Source organism: Aspergillus ambiguus (assembly GCF_047715705.1).
Source record: "Aspergillus ambiguus strain CBS 117.58 unplaced genomic scaffold BDV59scaffold_58, whole genome shotgun sequence".
Lineage (NCBI taxonomy): Eukaryota > Fungi > Ascomycota > Eurotiomycetes > Eurotiales > Aspergillaceae > Aspergillus > Aspergillus ambiguus.
In genome coordinates this window covers 13,343-39,120 of record NW_027395571.1, presented here as the reverse complement: position 1 = coordinate 39,120, position 25,778 = coordinate 13,343, and the positions used below count along the sequence as shown (strand labels likewise).

General features: G+C 50.2%; 11 protein-coding genes across 11 annotated transcripts; 5 read left to right on the top strand and 6 right to left on the bottom strand.

Annotated features, from left to right (window-relative positions):
* Nucleotides 1–337: 337 nt before the first annotated feature.
* gldB (putative glycerol dehydrogenase (GldB)) lies at nucleotides 338–1,761 on the bottom strand. Its single transcript, XM_073687167.1, has 2 exons — nucleotides 1,066–1,761; nucleotides 338–1,007 (listed from the first exon to the last, which is right to left on the bottom strand). Exons 1-2 carry the CDS (start codon nucleotides 1,471–1,473, stop codon nucleotides 438–440), a joined length of 978 nt encoding a protein of 325 aa, XP_073543062.1. The 5' UTR covers nucleotides 1,474–1,761; the 3' UTR covers nucleotides 338–437.
* An 829-nt stretch (nucleotides 1,762–2,590) lies between these two features.
* BDV59DRAFT_188773 (phosphatidyl synthase) lies at nucleotides 2,591–5,090 on the top strand. The gene has a single exon (XM_073691499.1). The coding sequence runs from the start codon at nucleotides 2,932–2,934 to the stop codon at nucleotides 4,357–4,359; it is 1,428 nt and encodes a 475-aa protein (XP_073543061.1). The 5' UTR covers nucleotides 2,591–2,931; the 3' UTR covers nucleotides 4,360–5,090.
* Nucleotides 5,091–7,029: 1,939 nt separating this feature from the next.
* BDV59DRAFT_211209 (uncharacterized protein) lies at nucleotides 7,030–9,423 on the bottom strand (the record flags this gene model as incomplete). The annotated part of the gene is made up of 8 exons (XM_073695753.1): nucleotides 7,030–7,224; nucleotides 7,291–7,464; nucleotides 7,538–7,846; nucleotides 7,899–8,194; nucleotides 8,249–8,646; nucleotides 9,164–9,180; nucleotides 9,221–9,268; nucleotides 9,325–9,423. 8 exons carry the CDS (start codon nucleotides 9,421–9,423, stop codon nucleotides 7,060–7,062), a joined length of 1,506 nt encoding a protein of 501 aa, XP_073543060.1. The 3' UTR covers nucleotides 7,030–7,059.
* Nucleotides 9,424–10,993: 1,570 nt separating this feature from the next.
* BDV59DRAFT_211207 (MFS transporter) lies at nucleotides 10,994–13,458 on the top strand (the record flags this gene model as incomplete). Its single annotated transcript, XM_073695752.1, has 12 exons — nucleotides 10,994–11,015; nucleotides 11,160–11,382; nucleotides 11,440–11,589; nucleotides 11,642–11,736; nucleotides 11,802–11,869; nucleotides 11,927–12,027; nucleotides 12,094–12,511; nucleotides 12,567–12,684; nucleotides 12,733–13,008; nucleotides 13,069–13,198; nucleotides 13,254–13,369; nucleotides 13,421–13,458. 12 exons carry the CDS (start codon nucleotides 10,994–10,996, stop codon nucleotides 13,456–13,458), a joined length of 1,755 nt encoding a protein of 584 aa, XP_073543059.1.
* Nucleotides 13,459–14,168: 710 nt separating this feature from the next.
* BDV59DRAFT_211203 (ankyrin repeat and protein kinase domain-containing protein) lies at nucleotides 14,169–16,820 on the top strand (the record flags this gene model as incomplete). Its single annotated transcript, XM_073695751.1, has 3 exons — nucleotides 14,169–14,945; nucleotides 14,994–16,637; nucleotides 16,671–16,820. The coding sequence occupies exons 1-3, from the start codon at nucleotides 14,343–14,345 to the stop codon at nucleotides 16,818–16,820; spliced, it is 2,397 nt and encodes a 798-aa protein (XP_073543058.1). The 5' UTR covers nucleotides 14,169–14,342.
* Nucleotides 16,821–17,223: 403 nt separating this feature from the next.
* Nucleotides 17,224–17,730, bottom strand: BDV59DRAFT_196569 (uncharacterized protein; the record flags this gene model as incomplete). Its single annotated transcript, XM_073692731.1, has 3 exons — nucleotides 17,224–17,313; nucleotides 17,385–17,477; nucleotides 17,521–17,730. The coding sequence occupies 3 exons, from the start codon at nucleotides 17,728–17,730 to the stop codon at nucleotides 17,224–17,226; spliced, it is 393 nt and encodes a 130-aa protein (XP_073543057.1).
* A 119-nt stretch (nucleotides 17,731–17,849) lies between these two features.
* BDV59DRAFT_188765 (class II aldolase/adducin domain protein) lies at nucleotides 17,850–19,223 on the bottom strand. The gene is made up of 5 exons (XM_073691498.1): nucleotides 18,816–19,223; nucleotides 18,472–18,732; nucleotides 18,283–18,415; nucleotides 18,052–18,220; nucleotides 17,850–18,004 (listed from the first exon to the last, which is right to left on the bottom strand). Exons 1-5 carry the CDS (start codon nucleotides 19,087–19,089, stop codon nucleotides 17,930–17,932), a joined length of 912 nt encoding a protein of 303 aa, XP_073543056.1. The 5' UTR covers nucleotides 19,090–19,223; the 3' UTR covers nucleotides 17,850–17,929.
* An 82-nt stretch (nucleotides 19,224–19,305) lies between these two features.
* On the bottom strand, nucleotides 19,306–20,600 carry BDV59DRAFT_140315 (protein SYS1). The gene is made up of 2 exons (XM_073687164.1): nucleotides 20,012–20,600; nucleotides 19,306–19,934 (listed from the first exon to the last, which is right to left on the bottom strand). The coding sequence occupies exons 1-2, from the start codon at nucleotides 20,257–20,259 to the stop codon at nucleotides 19,562–19,564; spliced, it is 621 nt and encodes a 206-aa protein (XP_073543055.1). The 5' UTR covers nucleotides 20,260–20,600; the 3' UTR covers nucleotides 19,306–19,561.
* BDV59DRAFT_140329 (uncharacterized protein) lies at nucleotides 20,375–20,827 on the top strand. The gene is made up of 2 exons (XM_073687165.1): nucleotides 20,375–20,651; nucleotides 20,703–20,827. Exons 1-2 carry the CDS (start codon nucleotides 20,490–20,492, stop codon nucleotides 20,754–20,756), a joined length of 216 nt encoding a protein of 71 aa, XP_073543054.1. The 5' UTR covers nucleotides 20,375–20,489; the 3' UTR covers nucleotides 20,757–20,827.
* BDV59DRAFT_140309 (cytochrome c oxidase subunit 6B family protein) lies at nucleotides 20,758–21,706 on the top strand. Its single transcript, XM_073687163.1, has 3 exons — nucleotides 20,758–21,124; nucleotides 21,223–21,400; nucleotides 21,546–21,706. The coding sequence occupies exons 1-2, from the start codon at nucleotides 20,903–20,905 to the stop codon at nucleotides 21,343–21,345; spliced, it is 345 nt and encodes a 114-aa protein (XP_073543053.1). The 5' UTR covers nucleotides 20,758–20,902; the 3' UTR covers nucleotides 21,346–21,400; nucleotides 21,546–21,706.
* Nucleotides 21,707–21,982: 276 nt separating this feature from the next.
* On the bottom strand, nucleotides 21,983–24,865 carry BDV59DRAFT_196565 (putative RNA-binding protein (Nab3); the record flags this gene model as incomplete). The annotated part of the gene is made up of 5 exons (XM_073692730.1): nucleotides 21,983–22,524; nucleotides 22,574–22,794; nucleotides 22,844–23,326; nucleotides 23,383–23,566; nucleotides 23,629–24,865. 5 exons carry the CDS (start codon nucleotides 24,863–24,865, stop codon nucleotides 21,983–21,985), a joined length of 2,667 nt encoding a protein of 888 aa, XP_073543052.1.
* Between the last annotated feature and the right edge of the window lie 913 nt (nucleotides 24,866–25,778).

The following is a 25,778-nucleotide window of genomic DNA, read 5'->3' as shown; positions in this document are numbered from 1 at the left end:
CCCGACCTGCTCGCTAGCGAACCTAGCGTCATCATCTCTGCCGCTCCCATTGCATGGAGGACAGTCCTCCGTATCCACCACGAGTCCCCATATGCATGCATATGCTGTCTGGCATGTCTACAACCTGGATGGTATGGTACCATTTTGATTCACTATTGGTATTTTGATCCCTCGCTTTGATTGGCATTGATCCTCTTGGCTCTGTTTTTTGCATACTCATGTCTACGCAGTATGTCATTTATATTCCCCATCGCGTCTTATGCAAAGATCTATTTTTTGAATGTATAGCTCTCTGTGTCAGGATCCAGTCTGTAACCGACTTACACACCAGAATCGTGAAGTATCGTCGTTACACGTTTCTCGACCATGTACTTATGTCCGGCATAAATAAACAAAACTATATAATAGTACCCAAAAACACCCTGCCCGGCCAAAATCTAAGCAGACATCTGCTTGGCCGACTCCTCCGGCCACACATCGTAGCCAAAGGTGTCCTTCATGTTGACAAAACGGAAGTGGCGTCCCTCAGCAACCTTGTTGACGGCCTCGAAGTCGGCATCTGAGAGTTCGATGCTCTGGAAGTTGGACTGGATGCGGGACGGGTTGGAGCTCTTGGGGAGTACAACGTAGCCGCGGCGGATACCCCAGGCGATGAGCACCTGGGCGAGGGTGTTGCCGCCCTTCTTGGCGATCTCGTTGAGGGTGGCGTTCTCGCTGACACGCTCACCAGTCGTGGGCACCTGGTTCTGCGAGCCCAGCGGCGAGTAGGCCTCGGGCATGATGTCGTGCTTGAAGCACCAGTCGACCAGTTCGTTGTTGGGCAGGAACGGGTGGATCTCGATCTGGTTGAGGTGAGGCTTCACCTTGGCGAATTTGAGCATCTGCTCGAGCTGCGGAATCGTCCAGTTGGAGACACCGATGGCGCGAGCCTTCTTGTCCTCGTAGAGCTTCTCCATAGAGCGCCAGGTCTCCTCGTGGTTCTCCGTGAGGTCCTTGAGAATTACGTACTGCGAAGGGTGAGCATTGGTAACTCAATGGATGCGGTATAAGGGGTCTCGCGCATACCTTTCCATCGGGGCCGATCTTGGGCTTCTCCTGAGTCTCCTTCTCAGCGGCAATGGGCCAGTGGACAAGGAAGAGGTCGACGTAGTCGAGCTTGAGCTTCTTCAGGGAGCTATCGATGGACCACTGCACATCGTCGAAGCGGTGGAGGTGGTTCCAGACCTTGGTGCAGACGAAGATGTCCTCGCGCTTGACGGAGGGGTTCTTCTGGAGGAAGTCTTTAAGGGCATCACCGACCTCGTCCTCGTTCAGGTAGAACCAGGCGCAATCAAGATGGCGGTAACCGGTCTCCAGGGCACAGGTGACGGCCTTGTAGGTCTCACCCTTGGCACCCTCGTTGGCGAAGGTACCGAAGCCGACGGCGGGGATCTTAACGCCGTTGCTGAGAGTAAAGGACTTGCCGGCAGACATGGTGAGGGGTAATCAATTGGGCGGTGGGGGAAGATGAAAGAATAGAAAATATGGAAAGGGTAAAAGACAATTGGAGGAAGAAGATGAAGTCAATGGAATATATAATGCGTCAGGAGTTCAGATCCGGACAATTGAGGGGTAAGTAGGTATGGCAGGTTGATCGAAGGAAGCCGAAGAGGGAGGAAAAGAGAGATTCTCATCCATGGTGGGGGTACGACATGTATGTAACTACGAAGGCGGCGACAAGCATGCCAACTGAATTTTTGCCATCTTCCCTCCAGAGAGGGTTTGAGTAGATTTACCAGATCTGCCTGGTTCTGGTTCATTTGTATTTTCTAGCAATTTTCCCAATGCCTTGGAGAGTTGGTTGATATCACTATGGTTTCTATGATGGAGTCCGCATGGGTAGCAGCAGCTCCGGAGCTCTCTGTACCATGACGCATTTCCCCCTCTTCCCCTCCAGCGATCAAAGAAAATAATTCATGATAATAATCATTTCCCAGGTAATTAACAAAATCCCTTACCGAAAATTACCACCCACCAAATTACACCCGAAGAACAAGACCCATCATGACATCATTGGGTTCGAAACGGCGTGAGCGTTTGACCCGCCGTCGCCCGCCCGATCGTCATCGGCTCCATCGATCTCAGACGCGGTTCCCGGACGGGTTGGCCAGTCAAGGCGCAGCAGGATTGCCCATGGCCGGCCGAAGGAGGATCTGCTTGAGTAGTGTGTTCATGGACATTCCGGGTGTGGCCAATAATGGGAGAGGGATGTAGTGCGCAGACGGCCATGTCCGCTGCAGGGGATTTGGAAGATAAAGGGTAAAATCCGCAGAAGAATATGAGTGTTGATGAAGAATAGGGAAATATGACTTGAAGACTGTCAATTATCTGATAGCTATGATAACTATGGGGGTATAGTGTACTCCTCATGTTCAAGCATCCAGGTGGAAGACTTCCTCTTCCGTCCAAGCCCTAATTTCTCACGAGAATTCCTAGGAATCGTCCCGGTGGATCCTGTCCGGCTGCATCCATTAAATAATTCGCCTGGCTATGATGATACCTCTGGTATTATCCGTATCAGTTAGCTTCTAATTATTATCATTATTATTATTTTCAAAATGAAAAAATGAATTTTTTTTATCCTGCGTTGTATCGGATTGGCTTGTCAATGGCTCTCCGTCCGCCACCTCCCTCTGGGTGCTCAAAAGTATATTAGGATCCGGTACATCCAGCTTCCATCCAGTTTCTTCCTTCTTTCTTTTATTACCTAGATATCTCATTCCTTTTCTCCTCTCTTCATTCCCTCTCTCCCCTATCCAGGAGGTTGACTACCGGTTCTGCTGTCTTTCTCCGATAAGTGATATCATCATCCTCCTACTTCATATCACGACGATCCCCCTCCGATCGTCCTCCGTCCCCTAAACCGATCCAATTGACTGGAAATTATACACTATGCCTCGCTTTGACGACGCTGATTTTGGTGTTGAGGCCGCTCCGGCCACTGGGGCTCACTCCCCCAGAGACCGTGGCAGCATGGCTGGATCTCTCCCTATCCCCCATGATGCCAACAACACCGTAGAGATTCCGGCCACCCGGAGCTCCATCAGTGATGCTGCTCAATTCATGCACAACCTGAGCATCTCCCCCTCTACTCGGGACCGTCGGGGTTCTCGCAACTCCTTCGGCACCTCTCTCCCCATCCCTCGCTCTCCCCGCGTCTCCCGTCTGTCGTCTGTCGTCACTGCCGGCGGAGCCTCGCGGGATATCCTGGCCTCTCAGGTTCAGGATATGTCCAAGGAGAAGGTTGCAGCTGCCAAGAACATGGCTTTCGCCTTCGACATTGACGGTGTCCTGGCTCACGGTAACGAGCCCATCGAGGAGGCCAAGGAGGCCCTCAAGATGCTCAACGGTGACAACGAGCTCGGTATCAAGATCCCCTACATCCTCCTGACCAACGGTGGTGGTAAGACCGAGACAGCCCGTTGCGAGCAGCTCTCCGAGATTCTTGAGGTCCCTATTTCCACCGACCAGTTCATCCAGTCTCACACCCCAATGCAGGCGTTGGCGGAGTACTACGAGACTGTCCTGGTCTGCGGTGGCGAGGGCCAGAAGATCCGTGAGGTCGCCGAGAACTACGGCTTCAAGAACGTCGTCCACCCCAAGGATATCCTTGCCTGGGACCCTACCGTGTCTCCCTGGCGATGCTTCTCTGAGGAGGACCGCGCCGAGGCCAAGCCCCGCGACTTCTCCAAGGTCAAGTTCGACGCGATCCTGGTCTTCGCCGATTCCCGCGATTATGCTACCGACATGCAGCTCGTCATCGATCTGCTGCTCGCCGAGGATGGCAAGATGCTCACCCGCGCCAAGGACCCTGTCGCCTCTCGCATCCCCGTCTACTTCTCACAGGGTGACCTTGTCTTTCCCACCGACCACAAGGGACCTCCCCGTCTCACCCAGGGCGCCTTCCGCATCTCCATCGAGGCCCAGTACAAGGCTCTGACCGGTGTCGACCTCGAGCGTGTCGTCTACGGTAAGCCCGAGCGCGCCACTTATACCTACGCCGACGAAGTCCTCCGCTCCTGGATGGAGCAGATCCACAACGAGAACCGTCTGCCCCAGAACATCTACATGGTCGGTGACAACCCAGCCTCCGACATCTGCGGTGGTAACATGTATGGCTGGAACACCTGTCTGGTCCGTACTGGTGTGTTCCAGGGCGCGGTCAATGACGACAACAACCCGGCCAACTTTGGCGTCTTCCCCAACGTGCTGGAAGCCGTCAAGGCCGCCGTGCGCAAGGAACTGGGCCAGGAATTCAAGTTCAAGTGGAACCCCAAGGTTAACCCCGTCCTCCACGGCGACGGTGCTGCCATCGAGTAAACGGAAAGAGCAAAGCAGCTCAAAAAAGAAAGGTGCCAACCAACTGGTTTGTCACTGGCGTTTGGTGATTTTGCAACCTGCATTAATCCTTTTTGCCTCATTGACGTTTTCACGCAATGTTATGTTCCCATGTCGATGCTAGACAGTTTGCATCTTTTTAACGGTTTACGGGTTCGGACTTATTGATATCCATGTTTGTCCGGGGTTCTGAAAGGACCCGGGCAGTATTCAGAACCCCGGGCAGTATCTTTTTTCTTTACTACTGTGTTAGACTGGGTTATTTTACGCCATGATGCAAAGCATCAAAGAACAATTCTACCTACATATCAATGATGACAACGTTTGGAACTAGATGGATTGGGGTATGGTTCAGTTAGATTTCCTAGGTTGTGGATCAGTCTTATGACTACTGAATGAAACCTTCTCTTAAAAGTATGTGAATTTGATTTACTATGTGTTGAGAGTTCGTGCTCTTGAGTCGTGTAGTCATCGTTGACGCCATTGTGATGCACTAGCGCTCTGCCCGAAACCACCAACCTCAGTAATTCACCGTATATTTTCTACGAAAATATGTCTTTCCACGATTCATTGCAAGCAGATACGTAGCAGTTGGGACACCATTCAAGCCACAGACTAGATCCGGCGATGGTCGACGCTGGTGAAGCCACTCCCAAGCCCACCCATCCACGTAGCATCAGCAATTGCACGGAGATCCTATTCCCTCGTCTAACCCGGGTCTTATCGGTCGGAGTCGGGTCGGGCATTAGGAAAATTTGCCATCAAGGGGCAAATGCGGAATAGGGCTAGCCTTCGGGGTTCGGGTTTTGTAGGTATCATTTAGCCTTTTGTGCAGTTTAATACTGGTTGATATATAGGGTCACTTGAATAATGTTCTTAAAAGCGTTTTGTAAGAATGTCATCTGTACAGGAATGTGCTATGTACGACAGCATTTCTCTGCCTGGTCGATATACCACCACATTCAGCTGACATACATCTCTGGTCCTACTAACCGTAGGTACTTTGGACATGCGCCAGCGGATCCGAGAAAGGTATTCGAGAAGGAGAATTGTGTATCCTTTAGTTCACATAAAAACTCCGCGCTAGTTCTAATAAGGGAACTGGACTATATGGCCCGGAAGCCCAACACTCTCTCGACCGCAGAAAGCCAATGATCGGGAATACATCCTGTACTCTTTGTCACTTCATCTGCCTCATGCCTAAATGATCATACTGGTGATCTATCACTTCCCAATGCCTGATTTATCTTCCAGCTTGATTTCAACAATTACTATTTCCTCCTAAGCTCTTGGCGGATCCACGACATATTTGATGCTTCAAAATCGAAAGTCTTTTCTCCATCCTCAGTTATGCGGAAGCTGTACTTGGAGTCGCCAATGACCCCAAATAGATGCGGTTGGTGAACAGTTTTTGTACAATTCTGGAGGTTGTCTATAGCAGCTGGTATTCCTTGAGTTACTTCTGTGAGGAATCCAGTTATTCGATATTTTGTTTCCTCGTATATACGACTTATAGACTGTAGAGGAGGCTAAAAGCCAGATCATGCTAGGGTAGGATACATCGAAACCCCTCGTTGGTAAATGTGGGATTCCATGCGCAAAGTGCACGACTTTTAGTGCCCATGTCTTGTTATCACATTTGACCCGAAGGAGACAGCAGTCACTAACCCGAGAGATGATTGTTAAACTAAGAAACTATGAAACGTGGCGAAAGAAAGCATCAAGCCGTTCGAGATATCGTCCATGGTATACAAATCAATGGAGTGTACTTACAATACTATGCGCATCCCTTCGAACAGGGAGTGGCTTTCATTCTTTATCCCACATTAGGGCCTTCTACAGACTTGAAAAATCCGACGGCTGTATATCCTGCAGTTTGGAGAATAATATACCCGTGAAGGATGGAAATATATACGATCAGGTTTCCTTCCCTTATTCTCTAAACAAATTCGTTCGGATCGAGATCTAGAGAAAATACTTTCCTCCTTTGTTTATTAGCAGTGGCTCTGCAAGTGGGCAAATCTAGAATGGCATATATCAGGAGGTTCAGTAGCAGAAGCTGACTGAGAGGAAGGGACAACATGGTGGGCTAGAGATATGGCCACATTTGCAGAGGTGGTAGACGCAAAAGTCGCGCGTGTCGCCCTTTGACAGAGTGATAATAATCAAGCGACTATCAGGACTATATAATACGGCACAAACTTTGGCTATGGACGGTAGGTAGAACGTGTTTGCAAAATGTTGCATACCGGTACACCGTGTATGCCATGTCCTCAGGTTCCACCAGACAATCTTGGAAACAAATTCCATACTTCGTATTCTCAGTCCAGCATTTTAAAGACAACAATCTATACTCTTACGGCTACAACTAAGCCACTGGCTCCAGGTCTCTTATGCCGGAACATTGCGCAACTGAAAATGACAACTATAAGGACTCCACGTTCAGGGAGAGCCCTCAAAATATAGACATCCGGAAATGCGCAGCCAGAGAATGTAGGATAATTATTTAATCACATGGGAAAGGTAGCTCCCACATCAATCGTAATTTGATAATCAGTTTAGGAATCTATAAAGATACGAAAGGCCACGATAGACACTGCATGGTTGAAACCAAGCCTGGACCTGTACACATAACGCCTGTTGTACGTATTTCCCCAAACATCCAAAACCACCCTCCAATTTTTATCGCGCCCACGGTTCCAGACGCTTCCGACGACGAGAGAGCCAGTACCAGGACCCGACTGTAAATATGGTTAGGGGGATGGCTACGGCGAAAAAAATCCACAATCGATGCGACATCTCAAATTCTCCACCGCCGTAGTCAAAGAAGTTCATCCCGAAAAATGTCTACTTGAAGGTTAGGGTATCATAAGAGAGGAATGTGGATATATCGTGGTAGGTTTGGGTACTCACTGCGACAAAACTGGCGGGTAGGTATATCAAAGTCAACAGTGTTATGGTGCGAACAGTGGCATTGTCATCCAAAGATTTGCTGGTGAGTTTGACCAGCTCATTATTGACACCGAGCATTTTGTTGTTGATGCCTATACTCACGGCTTGGTTCTCCACAGTCAAGACAACTGCCAGCTACATCAAAAAAATAAAAAGTTAGCTCACGAAGAATGGCGGACTATAACAGTGTGGTTTCCATGTGACGCACCAGATCTGCTATGCTCCGAACCTTTCGTTCCAACACCTTAACACTTTCAAGATGCCCTTCAAGTGTATTTATATAGCGCATTAGATCACCAGCCAAAGATTGGAATTCTTCATCGCTTGAGAATCCCCTAGAGTGGAAGGATGAGTTAAGCCTCCCTAGCTGGCGCAAAGTTGTCAAAGCAGTACCTAGCCGAGCAGTGAGTGGAACTAGTCTATCGTCCAGGTACTGCTTTTTGAGAAGCTGAAAACGTCCACCCTCTTGATTCCCTGTTCGCGGGTCAGATGGGTCTAGATAAAGGACAATATCCACCTAGCGGCAAGTTAAATTACTGGCCAGTATCTGGAGTCATCTGGAAACACACAGTCTTTTCGATCTCGTCGCCTATGTTTCGAATACACCAGCGCCAGCCGCCTAGGTAGGTGGACAAAACTAGCAGATGCATAGACGACCACGATCCGAGGAGAGCGGTAGGAGTCGTTGATAGGGTGTATTCTATTTGTCTCTGGATCTTCGATTGAGGTCTTGCGTGAAGTAAAATCCAGAGATTTCCCGACTCTGATGGGTCGTAACGTTGGAAAACACAAACTTGGCGGATTTTCCATGCGACTGCTCCCCCTTTATTGTCATCTTCTGCATAAGTAAAGAGATAATGCATATCTGTAAAGTTAGCTTCACCCATGTATTCAACCAGAGCCAAGGGGGTAATAATACCATATGCGCCGCTGTTTCTCTGCTTCACGGTCATGCCTCCATGACCAGCATCGGAGATCTGTGGCGGATAGCCGAAAGAAAGAGCCAAGTCGAAGAAAGAAGGATCAATATCGTACAGGCCCATGAGCTTAAGCAGGGCCTGCTCGGTGATGCCTAAGGGACGCACAGAGTTCCGGCAGCATATTGACACTATTCGAGTGTCTGGCTTCGGGGTATTCGCGATGTGAGACTCGAATAATTCACTGTTGGTGAACGAATACGCGTTCGCCTCCGGTGTAGTATCAAAAACGTATATGTCAGATTCCCCTGGAAAGGAAGTGAACACTGGATAGCGGAGATACGGTGAAATTGATTTATAATAGTCCGACTCGGGACTTGTCATATTTTGCCCAGAGGTACTGATCGGAGGCGAAGGGGGTTGGTCAGCGCGAGGAGCAAAACGATCCATTTCGATAGAAAATGACTTCATGGATCGATGGATGGATTTCCATGTTGTCTTCTAGAACAGATCTAGTAACTATCAGGGGCTGTATTTATTATACCCGAGTTCATTCACAGGAGAACTCGCGTACACAAGGCTTCATGAAAGGCAAACCTGAAAAGCCTAGCGCCAGGCATGAGCGTCTCTAGGGCGCAGCCTGGGAATGCGACGGCATATGCATAGCGGGATCGCAGCCACCACGCAGTGGCTAGATTTTTAAACATTATTTAACAGATACATGCACCTTACTGCTCTCGCATTGAATCATCAAATAGCCGTCCTCAAGCCCCTCTTCATCTTAATGCCAGCTAGCTCACAATGGCCTAATCACGTAGGTCACTGCACCGATTGGACGTCAATTGATAATGGTTGCATCAAACAAGACTCTGAGGACACTTACGCGATCTCATCCTACAGTTGGGGGCACAGCCCACGAGTCAGCGATCAGCGTCTGAGACCACCATTACGACAGTTCAGGGCAGGGGGTTTACCCTGGTCACTTCTCTGGGAGCTTCAAAATAATATCGGTTGCTGATATGCTTTATTATGAAGAGTGTGAGTGAGACGGCTGAGCTCGCGGTGGCAGTGCTCATACCTGAACTTTGATGGGGTACCCGAATAGCAAGTACAGACGAGCCTCTAACTTTTCCATTTTGATGTAGCCTGCCTCAGCCTCGCTTATGACGTTTAGCATGATGCTGGGAAGATTTTTGAAACCGTATCAGTGGACGAAACGTCGTGAAGAATTAGGTCGTTTGCCAAGCGTAGAAGACCGCTAGCTGTGTTGTGAGATTAATCACGAGAAACTGTTTTTTTTTTTTATCCCTCTGGGTTTCAACTAAGAAAGTTTAGACAGAAAAGAGGATGGGATAGAGCGGTTATAGCAGTCAGTCATCACACGTGGATGTAAGATTTGATCGACTCTGATGCGGCTCGGTTTCTATCACTCGATTGCGGAGCGTGTCACTTCAGTAGGTTTAAGGAACAGGGATTGATCCCTTAACGTGCATGGATCTAAACACCAGTCTGATTGATGAGATGTGAGTTGTCGGTACCATCACTACTGTGTTTTCGCCCGCCCCCTTTTGCCCACCATCCTTGGGTGGAACAGGGAAGCGAAGGGTTGCCTGGACACGTTGTCAAATAGATGTTTATTAAACATAAATCCGTCTGCCTATTATCGCGCAAGGCTAATGATACCCATGTCAACTGACACCAGCCATGGGAGGCCATTGCCACCAATGATACCGATGCGGCTGGGCCAGTACTAGCCTGGAGTAGGGGAGGGGGAGATTCTGTCCGTATTTACCCTCAGCTTCCCAGCCACTGGCGCCGGGGTTGGAGAGTGTGGTGCCTCGTGCTCATGGGGCTCGATCACACCCGAGATTAAGAGAAAAAAGTACAAAGGGGAAGAATAAGACATCTGTCGCATCTTCAGAATCTTTTGGGGATCGCTATAGAATGAGAGAGGTTTTCGAAACCTACTGGGTGGCACATTGGTGACCTTGCTAGAAGTATGTAAGATCTTCGTCCCTTAGCTCCTTTGTGGTTCACTAATACCCCACAAATAGTCAGTAAAATGCGGAGATGGGCCCCAACTCACTCCGGAGTATAGTCACAAAATGGTATAGATCATCTTGGCGATTCGCCAAATATTATGGATCGGGCCGTCTACGGCGCAAAAATCGCGTTCTCTTATTAATATAACAATTAATTCGTTCTAAAAGGCTCGAAAGCTTCACATGCCTTTGGATCTCAAAGAGTGCGGCGTTGTTTTACCGCGCATTTTTTTTCGATCATCGTTGTCGAGGAGGCCTGGCCTTGATGGCAACCATTGTACTGAACATAGATAGTATTTAGAAACCACCTGGAGTACTACTGCTCGTGACCATAAGCGGGGACTTGCCATGTTTGAAACGAGAGCGGTTCCACTAATATTTACCACCCCCTGTCGAACTAATGAAGAACACGAAGGCATTTCAGCCAAGTGGAGCATGGGATAGCCGTCTCCCTGCCCTCGTGGGTGGATGAGAGCCTCAGTCTTCTTATGATTCTACGGGATAAATGCTGTCCAGTTTGTTGTAGCTGAGTGTGAAATACACTCTTACCTATTTAGATTGGGACGAAGCATAGCGAATACTGAAATCCTCGTGCAGTTAGATTATAGTTGCACAAAGAACAGCTTACTCTTCCCTTGCATCCATAGAACATTGCTGGAATAACTGTCCCTGCACACCTGCTGTCTGTCGGCATGAATGGAACGAATGGCGTCTCTGCAGAACGACGGTAAATCCCACTTCCTTTGCCATTCTCCGCTCGCTTACCGATGCTTTGAATAATCCCATTTAATGTTTATATCCTGCTAAACTCGACTTATTTCCAGCATCCGCAACCCGCTGAGGGAGCGGGGTCATCGCGAGCTGATACAAGACGTTTGCAATTTTCACCGCCGGCACAAACTTGGGAATGTGGTCGATGTTGATGTACTCGCTAAGGGGGCACTCATAGCACAGTACCCGACCAATATACATAACCCTGACGTGACAGCCCTTGAAAAGAGTGCCATAGAGTCAGAGGCTAAATCGACAATCTTCCACCAGACGAAGGAGATGAACGTAATCATCCTCACTACTGCATGCGCAGCGATCATCCAGTAATTTCCCATAAATATCTCATTCCGCCGGTATATTTATGCTAACCCCCCGTGAAGGGGGTGGCAACAGTCAACCATCAATGCCGCTTCGCGTGGCTGGCAGTGCTCGCTCCTCCTCGACTCGTCAGATGATTTCTGTATCAACACATATCAAATGTATATGACTTGTCTGACCGACGCGGCACCATGGATATCAGGAAGCATTATGTGAGTCGAATCTAAGATCCGGATATTCTGCACGGACTAATGAGGCGCACAGCGGAACGTGGGTTAGTGATCCTTTGCAAGAGTCAATATTTGGCCGCCGCTATGCACTTTCTGTATCGGCATTTTTTTGTGCCATTGGTGCACTTGGTACGTCAATTTGAAAAAAGACAATAAAACAAAAAAGAAAGAAAGAAAGAAACACTAACTTAGAGCCATAGGGTCGGCATGGTGTGAGAAATGGTGGCATACCCTGATCTGTCGTCTAATACTTGGGATTGGGGTACAGTACACACGTGAAATACGTAATGAACACATAATCATGAATTGATCAATTTAGATAGGTGCGAAAGCCTCTATTGCTCCTGTTTTCGCGGCGGAAGCAGCACCCAACCACCTGCGAGGTCGACTTCTGATGATGTGGCAACTATTCGACACGCTGTAAGTACAATTACATGAGTTCCGGCCGCTTTCCTTCTCATATTCCCGCTATTGACTACTTGCTAGTGGGATATTTGTAGGATTCCTCTGCTATTGGATTTGTAGGCGGAGCTGGGAGGCTCTCTTGGGGAGCGCCGCGGTCCCATCTCTGGTCCTCCTCGTTCTGGCATTTCTATGCCCGGAATCCCCACGCTTTTTAATTCGGAATGGAGAATTCGCAAAGGCCTTTATCAGTCTTCGTCAGTTACGGGGTTCTGATATACAGGCGGCAAAAGACTTATACTACATCCACAGCCAACTGCAAATAGAAACCGAGCTGTTTGATGGTCAACGGCCCCAGCGATGGTGGGATAACGATCTGTATCAGAAAAAGGTCAAGGATCAGAATTTCTTACAGAGAGTATGGGCTCTTTTCACTGTCCAACGCAACCGCCGAGCTGTTGTCGCTGCGTTTCTGGTAATGGCAGCCCAGCAGCTTTGCGGAGTGAGTGACCTATACTCCATGGTATGCCTATGATGGATTCTAATCTAAGTTGCAGATCAATGTCCTTTCTTTCTATTCCTCGACCTTGTTTGCCTCCGTCAAAGACTCGTCAAACCCACAATGTGTGAATTGTAAGGATCCAATGGATGACCGTGTTGCTTGGCTCAACCTTGGTAAACGATATTTTCCAAACACATGGCCCAGACACTGATATCAAACAGGATTTGGCCTAACTAATTTTTTATTTACAATCCCAGCCTATATATGGATCGACCGGAAGGGTCGCCGGATCCTTTTGTTATACTCTCTCGGTGGAATGTTTTTTACCCTTATTATGATCGCTGGTTTTTTCCGTCTTACTACTCAAAGTCAAGACAGCGCTCGAATAGGCCTGGTCGCTACCCTTATAATCGGGGTTTTCACTCTCTTTTACGGAATTGGTGCCGGACCTGTTCCATTCACATTCAGCGCGGAAGTATTTCCCTTGGCTTTTCGAGGCAAGCATACGGCCGCTCATTCGAACAGATGATACAAAGTTGCTAATATTGATTCCATAGAGGTTGGTATGAGCTTCAGTGTTATGGTGAATTTTATTGGCCTGAGTCTTTTGATTCTCTTCGTGCCACCTTTGACGAGCGCTTTCGCCCCAAAGGACTCTGGTCCGAAAACGACTAATCTTCTTGGCCAGTCGAATCTGCTCTTTTTTTTCACGTAAGCACCATTTTGCATCGACCATGTGGAGTAGAACTGTCCTAACCATTCTATTTAGCGGTCTCACCGCACTTGCCTTTTTCCTTGTGTTTTTCTTGGTCCCAAGCCGTACAGCGGAAATTAGTCTGGAAGAGATGGATGCGATCTGTAAGAACTGCGCCCATCCGCTGCTTTGCTATATGCCTATGGTGCTAATAGTTGTACAGTCAATACAAGGACGTCTGTGCATGTATTAGAGCATCTTTCTAGCGTTGTGGGGCACCCCCGGAGGCTTCAAGAACACGGGGGAGACAGAGAAGCTGAAGTCGAAGAGACGGTGACTCCATTAGAGAATATAGAGAGAGTTTCTTGAAAAGTACTGTCTTTTACCATCCAGTACGTGGCTTATTTCTTTCTTATAAATCGTGGATATGCAGAAATGACCGTGTCGAAGGATCTACGGAATTAATGAATGTACTAGGTAGGAGCTCCTCCGGACCTAGCACAGGCTAATTTACGGTTTTGCCTTTTCACCTAACCTCGTATTCTGCTATTATCCATGTATTGAGTGTTTTCTTTTCTCATTATTTCTTTCCTGATTATCATGACAATTCCCGCCATCCGGCCTTGTTAGCCCCATATTAGTGATGTCTTTGGCAGCATGACTTACCTGGACGGAAATTATCAACCAATCAATCAGGACTTAAAGTTGAATACTAACGAGGTACTTCAAACCCATTGGATGGATGACGTGGCTGGATGTATGCCGTGTCTGCTAGTTCTGTTAACCATTACCATGGGAAAATGAAGTGGCTGAGTAGACATGTTACCCTTGCTATTGGGTATATAATCCTTGCTGGCGAAGCCACAGACAGAAGCAATCTGTCTTCATAACTTCCTCATCTCGGGTGCTCTGCTTTCCTTTGACGCCCTTCTTGCCGTCATTGAGACATCTCCAGCGGGAGCGTCTCTGCCCCTCATGAATCTATCAATAAACTACAAAGCCAGCTGGTATCTTATATACATGCGACTACTACCTTTTCTCTCAGCTCCTCCTTTGCTGACGGCAATTCCCAGCCGAAGCGCGCCTAGTCTTGTGTCTCCACCCCTCTTCTAGCAACTCTTCGATCCCGTGGGGAAAATGGATTCCGTGAATCGACAGTCCCAACCTTGGGAACCACAAGAAGAACATATTCGGGATCTACAAAAAGTCATTTTAGAACAGTTAACCAACGCTATCGAATCAGGGGCAGATCGGTTCGCCCCCCGGGACCGACTGAAGCGCATTTGGACCCCAGAAATCCTCGAGGTATTCGTCTTGGGAGAGTGGTGGCATGGTTCCTTCCTATTGTTCGTCGAAAAGATCCACAAGGACTTTTTGCAGACAATCTCAATTCTGATCTACGTGGGGTGGGAAGACTGGTCGCGCTTTGATGAGATCTTCTTCTCGCATCGTGGCTCCGCCGGGCAGGATCGAACAGATAGTAACATACGGGGATATGATATACAGACACTGAGAAGAGATGATTTTTTGGGGCCTGTGTTCGGATCTAGGTTTTTCGACAACCGATACTATTTCTGCCCGATCGATATCGAGGAAGGCGACACTATAATAGCGGGGGTGGGCTGGAGATTACCATTTCTAGCGGCAGAATCCGAGATCTGCGGAGGTGGAGGGTCTGGAAACGTCACTAAAGAAGTTATCGCTATTGGGCACTATCACTCTAGGGATGGTTTTCACCCGGTATGAGCTTCGTAAATATGCCATCTCTTTCACTGACTTTTCGCCTAGGCCGAGAAACATGTTGCTCGCAAGCTGTTTAAGTCTAAAGAAGCCTATAATAAGGAAAATTTCAACCTTAACTGGATCAAGAAATGCGATAATCAGAATGTGCGCATTGTTCTCCCTTTAGCGGCTATTGATATTGAGGGACAGTGTCATATGTTGTTACCGCCGGCTGAAATGGATCTTGATAAGTTTCTGACTGGGGCACTGCTACCACCAGACAAGTGCGATATGGACGAACTACTCCAAGAATTGATAGGCCTGGCCGGTGCGCTAACTTATCTACATGCGGGAGTCAGCACTGACACTCACATCTGCCATGCGGATTTGAAGACTGCTAATATACTAGTGTATGTTGACCGTGACCGTGACCGTGACCCAAGACGGTCTGCTATTGGGAAATGGGCAATTACCGACTTCGGGCACTCCGTAATTATTAGTCGCGCGGGACGTCGACATAGCGAACACTATATACCCAACCGATCTGTTTCTGACACTATGGCTGAGCTGAAGGAGATGCGAGGTGCCTATCAAGCGCCGGAAGTTCTCCACGGTTCAGAGATCAGTCGACGAAGTGATATCTGGTCCTTCGGCTGTATCTTAGTCCGTGTTTTTGCCTTTAAACTGGACGGGGTGCAAGGACTTCGAAAGTTAGATGAACTTAGGCTGAAAGAAGAGGATGAGGTTACGGACTGTGCAGATGACCATGATTATTTTAATAGAGGGAGTGCCGAGTCGCCAAAACTGAATCCCCATATTGAAAAATGGATTCGGAAGCTGCCAACCCGTAACCTAAGCTACAGTGGCCAGTTTCTAACAGATTGTGCCGACTTGCTTTTGCGTACTTTGCGCATTAACAAGAACACTCGACCGGAGGCTAGAGAAGTCAAAAAAAGCCTGGAGAACCTGAGAAGGGTCCTACACACAGTCCCTCATACCCCGTCTAGTCCCCCGAGGGATTCAATACGAGATTCAATTCGAGATTCCATTGGGGATTCCATTGGCTCTTCTTTGGCTCGATCTCCCAGGCCATCCGGGTCTGACCAGTCATTCCAGGTCAGCCATGATGGCACTATTGTTGAAGACAGTTTGTTTCGTCCAATAGATTATGGCAACTTAGATGGCATCGGAAAGCATCTAAGTCAGGAAGCGGAGAGTGTAAAGCCCGGTGACAAAGGAGATTCTCTTATAATTGCTGCCTCGCAGGGAAAGGTACAGGACGTCACGCGTCTACTACGAAATGCGAACACAAATGTTAATGAGAGATCTGCATCGGGTGAGACCCCTCTGATGCTAGCAGTACGCCACGGCCACAAAGAAATTGTCGAGATACTTCTAGAAAGCGGGGCAGATTTATGGGCATACTCCGATGAAGGGATGATGTGTCTTCATTATGCGGCCTCCGCTACCGCCAGCGTGGAACTTATGGAACTGCTAATTCGAAAGCTTGGGGTAGTCGATATCAATATCCCCATGAGAGGACTCAGCGAGGAAACGCCCCTTATGACTCTCGTCAAGCAATTCGTGGACAATGACTCATGGAAAGGGAAGTTTAGGGCCTTGATTCGCGCGGGAGCCAAAGTCAACCAACGTGACAAAAATAAAACATTGCCGCTCCAACTAGCAGTGAGAGATGGCTCCATCGCAGCCGTACAACTGCTTCTAGATAACAATGCAGACAAGGAGATCGCAAAGTTATCTGAAATCCCTCAAACGGGTGTTATGAAGAAGTTCTTGGAAAAGCACAACGCATCAGCGGCGAACCAGACCACTGGTAACAGGCCAAAAGGGATTATCTCCATGTTTCGCCGGAATACTACTTCCAATAGGTAGTTTCCTTGTTTCTCGGGGTTGTCAACAAATGCATGAGGAATGTGGGATTCCTTTCTCCTATATAATTTGAACAATTCTTCGGCGTGGTGCACCTGGGGTTGTGTATTGGTTACGAACCTGGATGTTCATTGTGGTAGCAATTTTGTAATATATTGTACATTTATCACGATATACCTTGAGTAAAAGTGTGACATGTGACTCAAGTCTCCTGATTTGGAGCATATGCCACATAGACCCCTTTGATAATTAGACTGGAAGTCAGTAGCCCTAAACAAAATGTATAATGCTTCCTATTTGGTAACCCTTGAAAGCAAAGGGGGAAATATATATATATATATATATATACAGAGCCAAGGTATTCGGCTCTCATATAATCTTTTTTTTTTTACTGGAATAAACAGGTTTACAATACACCTGGGGCATTCTGTACAACGACGCTTGCGCTGCTCACAACTAAGCCTTCTTCAACGAGCTTATGAACATAAGCACGCATCTAATCCTGGCAATTAGGGGCCTATATTATGGTCAGGAAAGGGGTCACCAAAGCATATATGGTGGACATACAGATGGATCAAAGGGATTGGGACTGCGTCCAGGAGGGAGCACAACCGTCGCTATGGATTCCAGACGATCCCGGGCGATTGTATCCTCGGACGGCTGTCCATTGCCCACTGTATTTTTGACATGCCGGGTCATCCACTCGAGAAATGGGAATGAGCTGGTATTTGCTGTATTCCGAAGTCGCCAAGTCGTAATTACGCTTGAACTGGAGGAAGAATCCCGTTGCCGGGTTCCCCGTCACGTGGATGACTTTTCCCATCACTCCCATATCACAGGTAGGGACAAAGAGGGAGAAGTGAGCTGGTCGAGGACCGTTTGACAGGACAGCGAGATAGATGGTGCGGGCCATGCTGCAGAAGTGTTCGGGACAATGGTTGGGGTGAGCGGTGCAGGAGGGGGAATCTATGGCGCTTACAACTGGTATACGTTTCAATGCTAAAAATACGAAAATTGTATTCGATAGAGAAGGCCATACCAATTTAAAGTCCATATTTTCTGCTATATACTATGTCTGAAAGTATAATGACCAGAAATAGCCAACAAGCTCACTACTGCAGCACACGTCCATTGCTCTCCTCAACGATCAGGTCAAATTCGGGCTGGAACTCGGTGTAGAAATTATGCTAATAACGGTCAGAAAATACCGATTTCCACGAAGTAAAATACTCACAGGGTTCTGCACAGCATCGGCAGTATACTGCGCCACGTTATGAGGGATAATCTTCTTCGGCAGGCCGTTTGCCGCCGCTGCATCGGCCATCAACTGCGAATGGCACGCATTATCCAAACTGGAAAAAAGGAACGCGGCTTCGTCCACCGTGCGGCCAACAGTGAGTAATCTAGAGGCCCATCAGTCGTCGTCCCATACACAGAACAAACGGAAGTGAAAGGAACAAAATACCCATGATTCTGCAAGATACAAGCAATGTTCTCCTCTCCCAGCGCCTCGGCGATCTGTCGCCCCTCCTCCTGGGCCAATGCAACACCACCATGATCGTCGTACACACTCAACTTCCCGTAGAAATTACACGCGTCTACCCTCGTCAGCCGGCCCAACTTGGCAAGGAAGAACAACGGAAGGGGCACATACCTTGAGAGAGCATCTCGATCGGCCGGCCAAACGTACTCCACGTCTTGCCGTAGACGCCATGCGTGTGCGCGGCGGCGATCACATCCGGGCGCGCCTTGTGAATCTCCGAGTGGATCATGAAGCCGGCCTCGTTGATGGGGGCCTGGTTGCCGCCCTCGGCGACGTAGCCGTCCGCGTCAACCAGCACCAGATCAGAGGCCTTCATGGCGGAGAAGTGCTTGGCGTAGGGGTTCATCCAGAAATGGTCTTGGAGGACGGGGTCTGGTCTTGCGTCAGTAGGCGGTCCCACCGTACATACTCTGTACAGCGCATGCCGTACGTCGACGAGTCGAGAGAGAACTTACCCCGCATGGAGATATGCCCCGAAATGCCCTCGCTGTATCCCAGCTTGCCGAAGTAGCGGAATGCCGCGGCCATGTGCTCTTTCATCCATCTGCGCTTCTCGTGGGCGTCGGCAAAGGTTGGGATCCCTCGCAACTTCAGCGTTCCGGCTCGGTCTCCCCGCGCCGTCGCCTGGAAGGTGGCATCGGCGTCGGCGGCGATGTGCGTCGTGGGCTGTTCGTCTGGTGTCACGACGACTTTCTGCTGGGTGGCTTCGGTGACAGTTGCGGTGGACATGGTGGGAAGATTGGGAAGGGAGTTACTAGTTGCCAGGGAGAGTCGAGGAGGCGGGAGGTATAGTCGATCGAGCCCTCTTATCAGTTGACACGCCCCCACTTGATGGGAATTGGAGAAGATCTCATAGGCGCATGCCGCCGACGGTGTCGTTAGAGGGCGCGACAGGCCATCACCAAAAGGCGCTGGTTCGGGTGTCTGTACCCGGGATTACATCCACTCTATCAACCGATTCTTGTATTGACAAGTAGCAACGATAATACACATGTGCCCGCACATTCGAAATGTCATCATCCGATCTCCCCTCGTCATCAGGTTCGTCATCATAGGTATAATGACATTCCCATCCAAGAAACGCCATCTATAGGGTGGACCAACCACCCAGCCAGGGTATACAAAGCAAGTAAGCGAATAGAAATCGGTCTCGGCGGGACCGAAAAAGCGAACCAAACCCCCATGCAACGAAAGGCGTCAGTTATACTGCCTGTTCCCCCATCCCTTTAATTTCGTTCAACTCGTACTCCCCACTGCTACTCCCTACGTCGCGGGCCCGACCGCGACCGCGCGACGACTGACTTTCACCGGCCGGCGGCTGGGACGAGCCCGCGGGGTTTCCAGTCCCGGCGATTCCACCAAAGCTAATGGGCCGGAGCTCCCGCCACTGACAGGCCCAGACACCAAGGAAGGTCATCACGGCAGCACTGGCGCATTGCAGGCCCCACCAGAGCCAGTTGGACGGGACGGCGTGGGTGTAGAACGAGGTGATGATGAGGTGGAGGAAGTGGAGAGTGAGCGCGAAGTCGGGGATCAGCTTCGAGCGGACGACAAAGAGCAGGAGAAAGATGACGCTGCGCCAGGAGGGTTAGTAAACGGTCGTTTCGGTGAACGTGGGCAAGACCAGAGTAGGGGGAAAGGGGCGACTCACCCGAGAACGCTATTCAACATCCATACGAGACCCAGCATCCATCCGATGGTCGTGTCGCCTCGGAGTGAGTCCCATTTGAGGATCAAATCGAGCGAGAATGGCGTGCCGTAGACCAGAGTCGTGAACAGAATCAGCGCCGTCGCGGAAGCATAGTAGGCCAGTTGGAGGATGATGATCTTGCGGACGATCTTCAGCGGCGGGAGCTCTGTTCGAGCCCCTGCAGGAGGAGCACGACGGCGTGGGGGCATGAACTAGAGGCGTTGGTTGAAGGTATGTAGGGCGGAGGAGATGTCGGCGGCGATGTCGTATGCCTCCGCGGAGGACCAAGATCGGTCGGTACAGGGATCCGCAGGACAGGGATGGCGGGACAAGGTAATGTGACAAGTCAGCGCAGAATTATCTCACAGAGACTGGCCAGAGGCGGCGGTCCAGAAACGCAGCTGGGAGAGTTGACCGGAGGTGAGAGGGCCGACGTGCGATGAAAGCAGTTTGCTTGGGGGAGGTTTGTTTCCCCTTCGGGATTGGCAGCGCCACAATTGGCCAAGCCACACGTGTGGTCACGACCCCGGCAGGTGATCTCTGGTCGTTCGATGAGGGTTGCCATCCTAAGGTGCCTATTGCTTGCTCGGAAATATCTAAAGTAAGTTATATATCAACTATGATAGAAACGAGTTGATACCCAGGTACCTAGGCAGTCAACAAACACAGGTGTGGGGTTTGCACCGTTTGCATCGAAAGTCAGTGACGGACGCCATCATTACAGCGACTACCTGCGACTGATCTTCCGGCATCACCAACATCGCGAAAACGCCCAACTACCTGTCTCTGTCCGTCACGAGTGACCTCCTCCTACCGCCCGCCTCTCCGATCCTCGCTCGACCCAATTCTACAATGGGCTGGTTTTCCTGGTCCTCCGACTCGAACAAGGCCTCCGACGGCGGCCGTATAGCCCCAGATCGTACCTCGCGACAACGCTGCTGGGAAGGCCGGGACCTGTTCTTTTCCTGCCTGGATGACAATAAAATCGTTGATGCGATTCGGGAGGACAAGGAAGCCCGTCGGAAATGCGCCAAGGAGATCGCGGAGTTTGAGAATGCGTGCTCGAAGACATGGGTATGTATATCGTTTCTGTTCCTACCTGTTGTACCTTGTTGCTTGCGGTTTTTCGGTTCCCCGCACATATCGGGATAGTACTGACAACCAAATCATAGGTCAAATACTTCAAGGAGAAGCGTGTGATGGAATATAATCGCGACAAGACGATCGAGCGCATCAAGAAGGAAGATGCGGCCAAAGTGCAGGATTTGAAGTCGCAAGGATGGACTCCTCGGTAATAATTGAAGAGCTGAAAAGACCAAAAAAAGGGGGAAAAAAGAGACAAGAACGAAGGCAAGCGAAAACCTTGGAACGATATAATTATCCCTTATCTAGAACCGCAGAGGTTCCGTGTACCATACATATTACACTTCCCATCCATACCCCAATGGTTCAATTGATTCCCATAAAATTCATATTGATTCGAGAATGGCCAAAGATTTTCTAGTCAACTTCACGCTTTCCGTTCCACAATTACGGAGTATGAACAAATCATATCTGACATTCCAACAACCCGCTATGCGCGCCCTATAATATCGTGAGAAACAAAAAACCGGAACAAGCGGCACTAGACTCGCTGAGGCGCCATATTCCCGATATTTCTAGCAGACATCTCAGCATTAATATAAAGAAGAGGAACAACTGCACTCCTTCCGAGTATTTTGGAGTGCTGATTATAAAAGGCAAAGTGACCAAACAACCACGCCATCATAACCCTATCTGATGGCCAAATCCCATACCAGCTTGCAAACATTCTCAAGCGATCAATCGAGTAACGCCTGACACCTGGCATGGTTGAAAAAACAGGAACATATCAAACTCTGAAACCCGTGGGAAATAGGAAAGATAAAAGAAACAAAGAAGCACTATCGTAAATCATTGCTTCCACTTGCCCAGCTGGTTCATGATATTTTGTACATGTGGGCTCACACCGGTCTGGCTTTGGGGTTGCTGTCCTCCTAGGCCTTTAGCTAGCAATGATATCAGGTTGGGATCCGACACTGCGGGAGCATTAGGCGCCGGCATAGGGAAGGACTGTGGAGGCAGTGGCTGTTGCGGGTTAGACGGCACAGGCTGTCGAGTCGCAGCACTCAACAGACTTGCCAAATCGGCACCACTGTGGGGGGTACTTGGGCCGGGAAATGCTGGCTGTGCAGTGGGAAGGGTAGGCGGACGCTGCTGAAGTGCAGCCAAGAGGGACTGTAAAGTAGACCCATCAAGGGAGGTAATTAAGTTCGCCAGATTCGGGGGATTGGCGAGAGGCGGTAAAGGGGCCTGCGGGATCGGTGCAGGGGCGAGGGGCGGCACACCGACAGCGGGATTCAAAGGGAAAGGAGTGGGAGGTCCTCCACGTTGCAAAGATTGGGTCGCGTGAAAGACAACTTCCGCAGCCATGTTCGGATCGACATCGGGGTATTCTACTCGAATAAGTACGCGAGTCACTGTGAATATGGGAGTTTCTCTTACCGTTGAACCGCACGTTATCGGGACCCCCGGTTCGATCAAACACCTGCAGCGGAATCTTGCGAGAGAATTGATTGGGACGCGCAAGCCTCACTACGGCCAGCACACCTTCAACGATTTGGCGCTGCACCGCAGCGTTGAGTGGAATCCTAGGACCGAGCATCAAAACATCCACCCGAAGGCCACGGCTGCGGAAGGCATTCTCTACGTAGAAGACGAAATTGCTAGAAACGGTCAGGAAGGAAGTTGACTTATACAGAAAGTGGGCGTGACTTACCGATCCACTTCTTCCAGGATGAGAATCTGCACTTCTGGAACATCCCGGGGCTTTCTTCTCGGGACTGGCAGGTCTGATTCGGCATCGAAGGCCCGTGGCCGCGGGCTTGGACTACGGAATCTCCTGTCCCTTGCGTACGGGGAACGGGATCGCCGTCGCTCTCGGCGGTCGTACCGTTCAGGGGTTCTATCCCGAGACCGATAGCCATCACGTCCACGGAACCCACGCGGTGACGGGGATCGAGGGGGCGGTCGATAATCGTCCCGCCGCCGATGCGAAGGCTCGTCCCTGAAATCGCTGAAGGGGATGCGACCTGATTCATAGAGTCGATCGTAACGATCGCCCGGGACTCGAGGATTGCGACCCCCAGGAGGACCACTTCGACTAAATTCGGGAGATCTCGAGCGTCTCGGTGGGGCGGCACGGGACGATTCCGCCGATGGCAAACCGGGCCGGGTGTTCCGTTGGGGTTTTGAAATCTCCAAATCTGGCCAGAGAGTCAGTGAATTTCTTGTTCCCTCGGGGCCGTTGATACTTACGGACTTTCCGACCTCTCACCACAGCATTCTGTTCCACATCAAGGGCCTGCTTACAGGCAGCAGACTCGAGGAACTGGATGAAACCGTAGGCCTGTTTGATTGATATCTGGGCGAGTTTGCCGTATTTATGGAAGATATGGAACAGATCGCGTTTGGTCACTCGCTCGGTGGGCAGGTTACCTGCGTAGACAATAAGCATCAGCGACTAGCGACAACGATAGCGGAGGACATTTGACACTTACCAACAAACAACCTCGACCCCGGCGGAAAGCGATCCCACAGACCCTCTGTGACATATACTCGCTCGTCATGCAGGAACTCATCATACTTTTTCTGCACCTCCGGGCCCCAAGGAGTGTCTTCATCCTTGCCGGACCGGGTCGACGCCCTATCGCCACGACCACTCTTCTGGGCCCCTGGAGAAGACTCCGGTGAGTCGGCCGACATTGACTGTTGAAAACTAGGTCCGGGAGGGGGCGGTAATGCGTTCGCGCCTGATGACGACGTGCCCGGAGCACCTGCGGCGGCCAAGGAAGGAACCCCTATGTTGGATTGGTAATTACTCTGTTGGGCGGAGTAGGGGGGAGGAGAGTTAGAGGATTGAGGGGGGAGCTGATGATATGAACGGATATCATCGTTGGGTTGGTAATTGGGATGGATGGAAGGCTTCTCCTGGGGCGGGGGACGAGGGGGGAGGCCGATGGAGGACTGTAGGGCTTCGTCCGTTGTTGCTTGAGGGACTGCGGCATCCGCGGAGGAAGCGGTGTCCGCTACTGCAGGCGCGGAAGGGGCGGCCGTAGAGGGAGGGAGATTATCGAGGAGGTTTTGGAAATCCACGCCCGGCTCGGTCGAATCGGTAACGGAGCCCAGGGCGTCTGGACGGTTACCGGCGTGGTCTACCGCGCTCGCATTGGGAGGATTGTGAGCGGCATGGGAAGAAGGGGGAGTGGCATCGGGGGCAGGGTGTGTTATATGGGAAGCGAGATCTGATGGAGGCAGAGCGGTTAGAGAAGATCTTGCTTGGGCATCTGGATGTGGGACAGGAGTCAAAGTCGCAGTGGTCACGGGGAGGGCGGATGGTGCAGACGGGACCGCCGGTGAAGACATAGTTGCATTCGTGTTGGACGCATGGTCGGCTGGGGGAGAATCAGAGAAAGAACTACCTTGCGTGGGTTGGTGGTGATGCTGGGCGGGTGGCGGCGGTTGATCGGGATGATTCAACCACGCAGACGGCCCGGTCCCCTCGATGGGGCGCGGATGACCATCCTCCTCAACAGCATGATCGTTGGGAAACGCGCGGGAAGGATGCTCAATGGAGTCGGACTTTTCATAAGTCGAGGTGTCGTTGAAGACAGGGTCCATTTGATTCTGCAGCACGGGGATGTTGGCGGGTTCTGCGATGTGCAGCGGCCGGGGGCTCTCAGGAGTCAGGGTCTTGCCTCGAAAGTGAAGAGCTTCATCGGGGGGACTTGGTGTCATGTAGACCGCAGAGAAGAGATAGATTCATCTACAAGACAGGGACGAGAGGTGATGAAACGAGACGGGAGAGGAGGAAGAGGAGGAGGAAGAAGCAGTAGAGGCAGGTCACCAGGAAACGGAGATTTTCCACCGGACCAAGCTAAGGTGGGGCTCACTATCTTTGGAAAAGGGAAAAGGAACGGGGCGGTTGGAAACGAAACAAGGGGAGAAGACGAAAAAGAACAGGCGATAGAGAAGAATCGAGGGAAGAAGAGGGGGGAAGAGGAGTTGATGGAGTGATGAAGATCAGTGGGAGGGGATGGGATAGAAGGAGGAGGGAAGGAGGGTTTGGTTATGTACGGGCGTAAATAAAGCTCGGACGGGCGAGATCCTGCTGCGACTGCGGCCCACCGGGAGGAAAGGAAACGAGAGAAGGGGGAACAACCGGCAGTGGGGATGGATTGTGACGCAGAGGAGAGGATCCGACAGGAGGGAGAGGGAATCCCAAGCAGTGCAGGTGGTGGTGATGAGGGAAGAGAAGGGAGATGGAAGAAACCAGAAGAAGAGTTTTTGGTGGGACTGACCACCTCCGACTTCAGATCGACTCCAGATTAGTCACCCGCGCCGGGCAAATCCTGCAGGTCCAGACCGCAGTATGTGCGCAATCCTGCGTCGGTCTGGTCTATATGGCACGGGTATCATTGGTTATTTCTCGGTTGATCTTCTCATATAGTTTTCATAGGTTCTATAGTCGGATGGTCAACTCTAGGATTCGGTGTTGTACATTACTCTCCATGCACGAGAACGGTGGCGATCCATCTGCAATTAATTAATCGGATTGCACGAACGGGCCCCCTGGATCAAGGCGGACTCGTCCGTCGGGCTAAAAGCCCCCTAGCTTGACTTTCTGGGTGATCCTCGTGCTTGTTACCGG

Coding starts and splice junctions, on each gene's coding strand:
- gldB (XM_073687167.1), bottom strand. CDS start 1,473: ATGTCTGCCGGCAAGTCCTTTACTCTCAGCAACGGCGTTAAGATCCCC. Junction 1,008..1,065: donor AGATCGGCCCCGATGGAAAG/GTATGCGCGAGA, acceptor CACCCTTCGCAG/TACGTAATTCTCAAGGACCT.
- BDV59DRAFT_140329 (XM_073687165.1), top strand. CDS start 20,490: ATGAAAGCAGTTTGCTTGGGGGAGGTTTGTTTCCCCTTCGGGATTGGC. Junction 20,652..20,702: donor CTTGCTCGGAAATATCTAAA/GTAAGTTATATA, acceptor CCAGGTACCTAG/GCAGTCAACAAACACAGGTG.
- BDV59DRAFT_188773 (XM_073691499.1), top strand. CDS start 2,932: ATGCCTCGCTTTGACGACGCTGATTTTGGTGTTGAGGCCGCTCCGGCC.
- BDV59DRAFT_188765 (XM_073691498.1), bottom strand. CDS start 19,089: ATGTCCACCGCAACTGTCACCGAAGCCACCCAGCAGAAAGTCGTCGTG. Junction 18,733..18,815: donor GGGGCATATCTCCATGCGGG/GTAAGTTCTCTC, acceptor ACGCAAGACCAG/ACCCCGTCCTCCAAGACCAT. Junction 18,416..18,471: donor GATCGAGATGCTCTCTCAAG/GTATGTGCCCCT, acceptor TGACGAGGGTAG/ACGCGTGTAATTTCTACGGG.
- BDV59DRAFT_140315 (XM_073687164.1), bottom strand. CDS start 20,259: ATGCCCCCACGCCGTCGTGCTCCTCCTGCAGGGGCTCGAACAGAGCTC. Junction 19,935..20,011: donor ATGTTGAATAGCGTTCTCGG/GTGAGTCGCCCC, acceptor CTCCTGGCGCAG/CGTCATCTTTCTCCTGCTCT.
- BDV59DRAFT_140309 (XM_073687163.1), top strand. CDS start 20,903: ATGGGCTGGTTTTCCTGGTCCTCCGACTCGAACAAGGCCTCCGACGGC. Junction 21,125..21,222: donor ATGCGTGCTCGAAGACATGG/GTATGTATATCG, acceptor ACCAAATCATAG/GTCAAATACTTCAAGGAGAA.